Here is a 12,095-nt window from a genome sequence, read left to right as displayed (position 1 = left end):
AAGGCCTTTTAAATGTGAATTTGCAGTATCTATATTTGAATTTTGAAATATCTTGCTCACAATATTTACTTCATTCAGTATGTCATACCAAATGACCAAACTTAATAAAAATTCAAATGAAGTAAGTTTATTTTCGATTGATTGGATTTCGTTTTCATGTCACTGGTATGTTCATAAAGGTATTTCAAAGCTAGAGAAAATTGTGGTACTTGGTATCTCACACTTTTCACACTTTCGAGGCGACGTTCCCACCTCGTTGCTGACAGTGGTTTTGGAGTAAGATGTTTGACATGCTCTTTTAATATATCCCAGCGTATCACAGAACTTGCAAAAATATTATATATGCTTTGTAAAGTCCCAAAAAATGAATTTGCAAGAAAAGATAATTTTGAAATGTCTCCAAGAACTAAATTCAAATTATGACTTCCGAAGGGCATATACTGTGCTTTGGAATTCCTTTGCAGGATAAGTGCTTTGGTCAAACCAGTATTATTAACTTAAAATTTTCTCAGAAGAAAATTTAAGTCGACTTTTTGAATAATTTCGAATTCACTCGATCTCTCGAAGGTAGAAAGCGAAAAAGGGCCGAGAAAACCTAGTCGGTGGTATATATAGCCTTTAGAGTACGATAACTATGCAAACGCTGGCAACATATAATCGTACGTCTGAGTGACTTGAAAGGAGAGATATTTTAAATATATTTGAAATAAAATATATTTTTCCGTGTTCTTTGGAGAGTTTTTGGCGAGCTTTCAGATAATGTTAATAAATAGTATGATTATTGACATTTTATTTCTTATGTATATTAAAAATATGGCCATTTTATGGCGATGTCGCTAGATTTTGCGACAGTATTAAAACAAAAAAAAAAAAAAAATGAAGCCATTTTTATTCTGCAAAATCAGTCAGCGGCGCGGGGCCTTCAGAAACGCGGGGCCTTGTGCGCTCGCACCGTTCGCACCCCCCTCGGGCCGGCTCTGTCTAAACAAATTCATAACAAAAGGACTTAAGAATAGCCTAAATCAAAACCTAAGTTATCTAAATATAATGGTCTCAGCCACAAAGCTCCAAGACACTAGGGTGCTTTCTGTGAGAATGAAAAATGTTTTTATAAATTTATGTGTTTAAATTCAACTAAAAGAGTATCTGGAAATTGAATGAGTGCAAGCCTTGAGCAGTGACACATTATCCTATAGGCAAAAAAGACATGCCTTGGGCCCCAATCAGGGGGGGCCCCCAAAATCACTGTTTCAAAAAACTCATTTTTAAAATGAGTTAATACTAATATTTTTAAGTGATTTTTTTTCTTTTTTTTTTTATCAGAAACTCAACTTTCTAATTGCTAAGGTCAATGAATTTTACTTGAAGATTAATTTGAAAATTATGTTTTTTTTTCAAAAATGGTTTTATCTATTTTGATGAAATTTTATATTCTTATGTCATATAATTTGTTTGTTTTGTTGTCACAATAAAATGAAATTTAAAATGTTCTTTATTGGCTTTTTCTTTAGATGGGGCCTCCAAATTCCATTTTGCCTTGGGCCCCATGAAGGTATAATGTGCCACTGGCCTTGAGTCTGCCGACAACAACTAGAGATTTATGGCCAGACTGCTACTATTTAGTGGATCAGGTGTTACTTTTAATATTAACAGTGGCTAAATGTTGCAAGGATTCAAGATCATGCAGCATCAACCATTAAAAAAAAATACCCACTTCATTTGCCCATCTTTGATCCTCCTTTTATCAATTCAAACTATCCACTTTCACAACACTAGATGAATTTAGTGGGATGGGAGGGAATAAAATGTAGACAATCACATCAAAATAGAATATATGATATACAGGGAATTTAGAACAGAGAAAATGGAATGGTAAATATCGGCAGATTCCTATTCCAGATCCTGGTTCTGTGCTGCTTCTGGAATATTGTGCAAATAAATGACTTAAAATGAATTTAATCACTATACTTACTCTTGGATGTTAAATGCTCGACACAAGAGGCTTCGAAGCCTTGAAAAATTGGTGTGCCCAGGGTCTAAACTCAATTTTTTAGTGTAAGAGGAGCTAGCATGTCCGTGCACCTACAGAGAGAAAAATATATATAATAACTTGTAGTCAAATTATACAATAATCAAATGAAGACCAAACATATAACTAAAATGCAAGATATATATTTAATATTTCCTTAAATTAATAAAAATGCTATAAACATTCAGAAAAAAGCAGTAATAAAGCTAATGGTATCAAATTGCTAAGCAAAACCTAGCAAGGGCATAATGGAAAATAAAGCATGCTTTCATGCTTTATGGAAGAAAATATGCAATCAGAAACAAAAACAATAAAAAAAAGTGTGAAAATATGACATTAGGCCTTGCACTTTTCATGTGTGTAAGGCCTAATGTCATGAAAAAATTACATAAAAAATTAGTACCATAAAGATTTTATGAAATGCAAAAAATCAGGTATATTTAATTATAATTTTTGTAAAAATTGTATAACTTCTTAGGCAAACATGTGCTCAGACATTCTATTAAGCAATACTTCCATCAAGTTTTTGTAGCACAACTGTATTTTGGTAAAACATGAAGGAATTATTGCTGCTTATAGAAAACAATTCTGGAAAGGGTATTTATCTAATGCTGATACTGGTATTAGTGCTTTTAGTAAAAATTACCTGTTGTGTGTGTGTGTGTGGGAGGAGGGAGGTCTGATTTGAAGATCACAATCTTTATAATGCACACTAAATGCAAAATTCTGTTAAACCTATAAGTGTTGGTGAAAGGTATACATTACATCCCAGGGACAAAAGAAAATATATTTTGTGTAAAAAAATATCACATCCTGTTGTTATTTTCAAACTTTCTGAAGAAATTCCAGATTTGACCCTTTCATCTCTCAGGGTATGACACCCTGCAAACTTCATCTCTCAGGGTATGACACTCTGAGAGATGAAGTTAATACATGATAAACCATGTGCCATGTGAACCAGTGCACTATAACCAAAGCAGTCTATATATCAAAAATTCTCACAAAACAAAAATAACTGTCATAAATAAACTTATATCTTTTTACTATAATGTTTTTTTGTAAATTTGAGAATAACTAAGATATGAGAGCTAAATATTTGTGTGGTTATATAGTCATTCATGACAAATGCAAAGTACTGCATATGGGTAGCAATAACCCAAGCGAAACGTACCAACTGGGTGATACTACATTCAGGGAGGCAGAGAGTGAAAAAGACTTGGGGGTAATTGTGCAGTCAGATATGAAGTTTGCTGAGCAGTGCAGATGGGCTGCCAGGGCAGGTTATGGAGCCTTGTCAATGATATATAGGAATTTTGCTAGCAGCAACAAGGAGGTGATTATCCTGTGTTACAAGGCAATGGTCAGGTCACACCTTGAGTACAGAGAAGGGCAACAAGATTAGTGAATGGAACAAAGGGTTGCTCTTACAAAGAAAGGCTTAAATTTTGCAAATTACAGTGTCTGAAGACTAGGCACCTGCGAGGTGATCTGATTGAGGTGTATAAATCCTTGAATGGTTTGAGCATGCTCAATGCTGATGGGATTGTTCCTCTTGCTCAGAATAATCACCTGAGAGGGCATAAATTCAAATTGAGGAAAGACAGATGCCTTTAGCCAGCGGGTAGTTGGTTGGTGGAACAGACTTCCATCCTTTGTTGTGGAAGTTTATAGCCTAAATAAATTTAAGGCTGAGCTGGACAGGTATTTGGAACGAATGGGGAGGGGTGAAATGGGAGCAGTTTTTTTTTTTTTTTTTTTAATTGGGTGATGCTGCATAAGCTTGCTTTCTTGCATCATATGCCCTTACTAATGCTAATTTCCTTTCCCAGAAGATCAAAAATACAAAATGAATAGAAAAGAAAAAAGAAATAAAATAATAAAATAAATTACCAGTACATATACATGCATACACCAGATCTTGTACAGAAATAAGACTTAAGATATTTTTTTTAAGTTTCCAAACTACTCTTGTGGATGGCGGTGATTATAGTTTGTGGACATTTCCAATGAGTGCAAATTGCCACCCTTTTCAATTTATACTCAATGGAAATGGCCAGGGTTAGAGGCACAGTGATAAATTTGTGAGCCATAGACAAGATATACATTTACAGATTCTAAATAAAATGTCCACAGATGCATATAACAACAGAGGCTCCTGGAGAAAATTTTTCAAATTTTCTTTTGAAAATGCTAAATTTCAGGTACATGTATATGTCCTGATGCATACATCAAGACATGCACAGAAATAAGAATGCTTGAAGGCAGTAGGAAAAATATAGCAACTATATTACTACATATGATTGAAAAGGCCTGGGTTTGAATTTTGTTGATGGTGAGGAACTTTTTATGGTCGTTTTTTTTTCCTGGAAACTGTGATTTTAAGTCTAGCAAATAGGCAAATCAAAATAAGCACAATATACTGATACAATATACTGATGCATCACAGCCTTAGTTGCTTTGCCGCTTAACACACACACACACACACACACACACATACATACATGCATTCTCAAACAGAGTAGAGCAAGTCGACATTCCAAGTCAATTCCTAAAGTTTATATTTTAAAAAAAATCTGGCACTGGTGTACTCACCCTGAATCTTGTTTTTCATCTTCAAAACTGAAATCATTATTTCCATTTGTTTTTACACCAAAAGAAACTATGGTTATGAGACATTTGTGTATTATGTTGGTAAACTGACTGTATTCTATGGTGGTGGGTGTGATGAAAAACCTCAGTTTATGGAAAGAAAACAATACAAACCCATTCAGAGACCAAATGATTTGCCCACATTGTGTAAAAATTCAGTCATTAAATATTCCCCATCTTGACTGAATTTGAAAAAAACAAAGATTTTTTTCTGCACTGTGTGAAGGGTCAGCAATCATAAGCATCATGTTATGTGCGAGAATTCGAGTCCATCGATGATGTGAGGAACTTTTATGGGTCTTTTTCATAATCTGGCTGAGACAGTCGATCTCAAGTGAGGGTAGCATGTTTTTTTCTCCCGGAAACACAGATTATTCATCCAGCAAACAGAAAATTGACCTTAGAACACACACAATTTAGAGACAACATACAGGGAGCAAAATGGTGTTAACTGCTAATGCTCCAAAAACCCTACTACAGTAATGACAATAACAAGCGAGTAGGGCAGACTGATAAAAGCATCCAATTTATGCATACAATATACTGATGTTTTGTGGCATTAGCTGCCTCAGTGAGTATTCTACATAAATAATCAGTTTAATTCACATGGCCCTGTACACCAACAATATAAAACTTGATTTTATTATTAGTAAACTTTCTCCTATTAAAAATATTCCAGTTAAGGAGCAAATTATGGATAATTTATATAACACTTTGGTATATAACACTTCCTGAGATTTATGGTAAATCTCAGGAAATTACAGTTAGCATTAGCAAGGGCACATGATGCAAGAAAGCAAGCTTATATGGCATCAGCCAAAAAAAACCCCTTATTTCACCCATCCCCTGGTTCCAAATGTTTATCAAGTTCTGCCTTGAATTTATTTAAGCTATCAACTTCTACAACGAAAGATGGAAGGTTGTTCCAGCAATCAACCACCCGCTGGCTAAAGGCAAACTTCCGCACATCTATCCTACAACCGTCTTTCCTCAATTTGAATTTATGCCCTCTCAGGTGATTATTTTGAGCAAGAGGAAGAATCCCTTTAGCATTGAGCATGTTCAAACCATTCAAGATTTATACAACTCAATCAGATCACCTCGCAGGTGCCTAGTCTCCAGACACTGTAATTTGCAAAATTTAAGCCTTTCTTCGTAAGAGCAACCCTTTGTTCTGTTCACTAATCTTGTTGCCCTTCTCAGTACTCATTCCAACAGCTCTTCATCCTTCTTAAAATGAGGCCTCGAGACCTGTATACAGTACTCAAGGTGTGGCCTGATGACTGCCTTATAAAAGGGGATAATCACCTCCTTATTCATGCTAGAAAAATATCACTGACAAGACACTATGAGCTACTCTTGCAGACCATCTGCACTGCTCAGAAAACTTCATATATCTGCCTGCACAATTACCCAGGTCCTTTTCATTCTCTACCACTGTCAGTATGGTACCACAGAGTTGATATGTTACTCTGGGATTACTGCTTCCCATATGTAGTACTTTACATTTGTCAATGTTAAACTTCATTTGCCATCTCTCAGCCCATCGGATCAACTTTTCTAGATGCTGTTGCAGCAGTGTACTGTCATTAGTGTCATTAATAACCCTGCCAACCTTCGTATTGTCTGCAAACTTGAACATTAAGCCTGATATAACATCATCAATATCATTTATAAATACAGAAAACAACAATGGACCCAACACTGAACCCTGAGGACTCCACTAATAACATTAGTCCATGATGAGCAGTGTCCATTGATTACCACTGTCTGTCTTCTCCCACTCAACCATCCCTTTCTCCATAGCAGCAATTTGCCTCCAATGCCACACTGCTCCAATTTTTGCAGCAGTCTTCCATGTGCAACAGTATCAAAGGTCTTTCTAAGATCCAAATATATGATATCAAAGTTATTGTTTGCATCCAGTTCCTTTGTGACTACATCATAGTATCCAATCAAATTAGTCAGATAAGATTTCTCCTTAACAAACCCATGCTCTGTCTGACCTATAATTGAAGTCTTGTCTAGATGATCCTGCAATGCTTCTTTAACCAGTGCCTCCATTAATTTCCCTGAAACAGAAGTTAAACTAACAGGTCTGTAATTACCTGTGTCTCCCTTTGATCCTCCTTTGTGGATTGGGGTCACATTTGCACATCTCCAGTCCATGGGGTACCTCCCCTGAGTCCAGGGAAGCTCTCATAATTATGGCTAAGGGTTTGCTACAACTGGATAGATTCCATCCACCCCAGGTGCCTTTCTTCAACAATTTCTCCTCCACTTTACTCTCAGTTATTACAAGATTATCCAACTTACTGCCAGAGTTGAATGCACTTTTGGCATTCCCCTCCCTGAATAACTCCTCATGTGTGAATGTAGATGTAAAATACTCATTTAGTTTGTCAGATACCTGAGCAGGATCATCAACAGTTGAACCATCGATATCAAGTGGACCAATCTGATTCATCCCCTTCCTTCTCGAGTTTACATAAGTAAAGAACTCTTTGCATCCTTTGCCAAATATTTCTTGTAATCTGCCTTTGCCTGCCAACCTCCTTTGTAACTTGGTTACGGACCAGCTTATATCTATTATAGTCTTCTGTGTCACATGTTAATTTATATTTAACTATATAGTATCAGTGTAAATACACCATAGTTAGCCCATATTTTTGAACTAAGTATGTAGCGTAGAGGACATCGTTTTAATTGTATCTCATAATGTGGTTTCCTTCACAACGAGATAGCTACTATTGCATTACTTCAAATAAATAACGCTTCTCTAGTAGAGAAGACTACTGTTATTTATTTTCAGCGGTACCACCACCCAGATGATCGTTTCGAAGCTGTGCTGCTTCATCATCAGTGGGCGGACAAGTACCCAGGTAATACAACAAGCCATCACAGTTGAGAAGTTATATCCACTTTATGAGAGATGCCAAAAGGGAGTGGTGGTAATGTATTTGGAAAATTAAATGCACAGGGCATTAAAGTTAATTTATATGTATCCCATGCATTTTTCTTCTCTGTCACATGTCTAATTAGTTCATCTGACATCCATTTAGGCCTAAAACTTGAACAATATTTCTTTGTTGGTATGAAAAGCCTAGTAGCTTCCAAGATAAGTTCTTTGAATGCTTCCCATTTTGAATTTGCTGTTGGTAACATCATCAGTTGGTCCCACGGTATAGAATTTAAATACTGTTTCAGACCACCGTAGTCCCCTTTACAAAAGCAAAAACCTTTCCCTTTACCCTTGATGGTAGTTACCTCTTTGAGTAAATCCCACTTCAGCACACTGTGATCACTGCCACCTAGTGGTTCCTTTATCTGCAGATTCTTGATGTATGAAGAATCACTACTGATAATCAGATCAAGAGTATTACTCCCTCTAGTTGCCTCCCGAACATGCTGATGTAGAAAACAATCATCCAATAAATCCACAAAAGCCTTGCTAGTGTGTGAGTGACCAACCCACAAATTCCAGTCAATCTCTGGGAAATTAAAATTCCCCATTATAAGACACTCTGATTTACTGGCCCATTCTATTTCTCTGCACAATTGTTCATTATACTCATCAGATTCATTTGGCCTATAATAAAGTTGCCCTACCCGACCTAAAGGAGTTAATAAAGGAATGGGCTTCATTTTCTTTTTTTTTTTATGTGAACCCCAAACACGAGAGGTATTAGAACCTATAGTACTTAGTACCGTGCTTGGGTTGGAGGTTGAGAAGACGAAAGAAGATATTTATTGACATTGGATTTGAACTTCTGTAGATTGTAATTTTCAGGAAATACGTACAAGAAAAACAGAAATATTTAAAATATAATACTAGATTTTGACCACTATTTCATACTTTTAAAGTGATATAGTCAAGATGCTTTTCTGTTTTAGCCTTGGGCCACTTTTAAGTATCAGCAAAAAAGGGTGCATGAAATATCTGCATATTATTAAAAAATGCTGAACAATTATTATTATAATTAGCCATATGGTGCAAGGAAGCCTGAGGCTTTTGCTGTACCAGCCACAAAAAAATTGAGTTACCTCCGCAAGAGAAAACAAGAGTCAGAAGTAGAAGGGAATCACCAAGAAAGAGAAGCATGATGATATCCACCTCAGGCCCCTGGGTGTGCCATGCCCATACCAGTGAGTATGGGCTTAGGCATATGCCCTTTTCCACCCGGTGTGGGGCATATGCAATATGCACTAATCAGAGAATTAGTAGATCACAGAATATGCAACCAATATGAGTAAATGTAATGATATACGTACCTCAGAATGCAGTGGAAGCTAAGTTCCCATCAGTATATGTCACAAAAGTTCAAAGCAATTTCACAGTAAACAGTATTTGCAGCTTTATTTGAATGTGATGCATCAGAAGAAAATTACTGTAAGCTTTGAGGCACACATTTTTTTTTACACTGTGCTGGATGGCATGTGCATGGACAATGACTTTAATATTGTTTATAATCCTCAGCAACTACCAGGCATGTTTTGCATCTGAGGCACATCGACAAATCAAGGTATTGATGAGTTCATGTGGAATCAATCTCGCTTTTCATAAGTGCTGTTTCCAGCTGATTGCCCTGGACAGTTTGTATGAGCTACAATGCATTTTCTTAGGGTGTCTCAGATGTGTTCGATGTAATTCAGGTCGGGAAGGGCAACTTTCATGTCAAATTTCAATGATGATATAAGGTTAACAAGAATCAAGGAATGCTGCTGCTACAAGACGTAGACAAGTTTGACAGTTTTTTTTAACTCAGTTTGTTTGAGGGATTAGTGCAGTATGTCTGAAAATTGTGTATTCTGTTTTGCCTAATAAAGAACTGGATTTAATTTCTAGGGGAAAAATGAAGTAACCACGCCGAGAATGACCAACACAGCCATCAAGTGTAAAAGCCCGTAAAAGTTATTCCCTAGTAGGGCTCAATCCTAGGCTTTTTCATACAGTGTAGAAGAACAGCAATAATAATCTTTGTGGTACCTGCAAGGGATTTTACACCCTCAATTTTGTGTTTTACATCCAGAAAAATAGGTAAACCTGATGTACAAACACCATGCAATTTACAGACATAATAAAGTGACGCCCAGGATTACCAACCCTGTGTTAAATTTATGCATAATAAGACCTAAACTTTTAAACATTTGCAAGTTTTGGTGTCTTTAACAGTATGTTATATATGAGTATTTTCATTTTGACTAATTGTTAAAAGCTGTGAACCCTTTTAATTGATGCAATTCAAAGACAAAACAATAATTATGCACTGTGGTAGACTTTCTTATTAGTGCACACTGAGATACGTTGAGCCCTCCATAACTTAGCGGGTTCTCTACAAAAAAAGAGACCCAAAAATAGACCACCAAAAAAACAATACTCAATGAGCATTCCAGAAAAACCATACTCAATGAGCCTTCCAGAAAAGCACGACTGAATAGAGAGTTCTTCAGAAAAACAGATAAAACCAATTACAGTGTAGTGATTTTTCCACTTGTTATTCGTTTGGTGAGGTCTGGGCTTAAATTCGGAACGAATTATCAAGGAAGGACCTTTTCAACGGGGGCTGTAGTTAGCCGACCTCAGGCAGAGGAAATAGTTTTCCCGTGGGTATCCCAGGTTTTTCACTCCCCACAACATGTAAATCGGTCTGTGAAGACACTTATGCACATAATTTGTGGCTCAGTCTGTGCGAACAGCACAGTGGTATCGTCACCATCCCCACACCGGTTGGACAAGGTTCGAATCCCGTCGATGACACGAGGAACTTTTATGGGCTTTTTTCACTCGTGGCTGAGTTAGGTGTTCTCAGGCATAGATAGCAAGGTTTTCCCACAGAAAAACTGGAGTTTTTCGTCCAGCAAGGCAGGCTGTTAGAAATAGTTATCGTTCATCGATAACTGTTAGGAATCGTTATTATTATTATTATTAGTCATATGATGCAAGAAAGCCTGAGGCTTATGCTGCACATCCAAAAAAAAATAAAAATTTCTGAATTACCCGGGAGAGAGAGAGAGAAGGGAATCACTAAGAAAAAGAAGAATGATGATATCCAGCTTAGTACCCTGGATGTGCCAAGCACATACTCACTAGATGTGAGCCCCTGGGGTAAGTTATCATTCATTGATAACTATTTCAAAACAATTCATTGATGGAGGCGCCATCTTACGAAGAACCTTCGAAGTTCGTTGCCAAGGAAAAATGAGCCCACGAAGCAGTTCAAGTTTTTATTCGTTCGTCATAAAAAAGATTTTTTATGTGACGCGATCTTTTTGCAAATTCATTATCTTTCATCTATGTAACTTGATTGCCCTGTATATAACAGAAACCTATGATAGATATAAGCTGGTCTTTAACCAAGTTACAAAGGAGGTTAGGCAGGCGAAGGCAGATTACGAGAAATCTTTGGCAAAGGATGCAAAGAAAAACAGCAAAGAGTTCTTTACTTATGTAAACTCTAGAAGGAAGGGGATGAATCAGATTGGTCCACTTGATATCGATGGTTCAACTGTTGATGATCCTGCTCAGGTAGCTAACAAACTAAATGAATATTTTGCATCGACATTCACACATGAGGAGTTATTCAGCAAGGGGAATGCCAGAGGTGTATTCAACTCTGGCAGTAAGCTAGATAATCTTGTAATAACTGAGAGTAAAGTGGAGGAGAAATTGTTGAAGATAAACACAAGAAAGGCACCTGGGGTGGATGGGATCTATCCAGTTATATTAAAGGAAGCAGCAAAGGAAGTAAGCAAACCCTTAGCCATAATTAGGAGAGCTTCCCTGGACTCAGGGAGGGTACCCATAGACTGGAGATGTGCAAATGTGACCCCAATTCACAAAGGAGGATCAAAAGCTGACACAAGCAATTATAGACCTGTGAGTTTAACTTCTGTTCCGGGGATAATAATGGTGTCACTGATTAAAGGAACATTGCAGGATCATCTAGACAAGACTGCGGTAGTAGTTAAGACACAGCATGGGTTTGTTAAAGGGAGGTCTTGTCTGGAAAATTTGTTTGGATACTATGATATGGTCACAAAAGAACTGGATGCAGGGAATGACTTTGATATTATATATTTGGATCTTAGAAAGGCTTTTGATACTGTTGCACATGGAAGACTGCTGCACAAATTGGAGCAGTGTGGCATTGGAGGCAAATTGCTGCTATGGATAAAGGGATGGTTGAGGGAGAGAAGACAGAGCAGTAATCAATGGACACTGCTCATCGTGGACTAATGTTATTAGTGGAGTCCCTCAGGGTTCAGTGTTGGGTCCATTATTGTTTTCTGTATTTATAAATGATATTGATGATGGTATATCAAGCTTAATGTCCGAGTTTGCAGATGATACAAAGGTTGGCAGGGAATTTTTCTAGCAGGGATAAGGAAGTGATTATTCCCTTGTATAAGGCAATGG

At 36.9% G+C, this 12,095-nt stretch overlaps 1 protein-coding gene across 2 annotated transcripts in view; it reads right to left on the bottom strand.

The window, feature by feature from the left end:
• The window catches only part of LOC150090344 (TBC1 domain family member 25-like), a 58,180-nt gene that overhangs the window by 22,324 nt on the left and 23,761 nt on the right, over window positions 1–12,095 (bottom strand). Inside the window, exon 2 of one of the 2 annotated variants that reach the window (XM_090369079.1) lies at window positions 1,973–2,082. In XM_090369079.1, the coding sequence (XP_090225205.1) occupies window positions 1,973–2,082 (110 nt within the window). Of the gene's footprint in view, window positions 1–1,972; window positions 2,083–12,095 lie in introns of those variants that run through there. The other variant, XM_090369080.1, reaches the window with a different exon arrangement.

This window comes from Mastigoproctus giganteus, chromosome 2 (genome assembly GCF_048544385.1).
Source record: "Mastigoproctus giganteus isolate SK-2022 chromosome 2, ASM4854438v1, whole genome shotgun sequence".
Taxonomy (NCBI): Eukaryota; Metazoa; Arthropoda; class Arachnida; order Uropygi; family Thelyphonidae; genus Mastigoproctus; species Mastigoproctus giganteus.
This window is presented reverse-complemented; position numbering and strand designations above follow the sequence as displayed.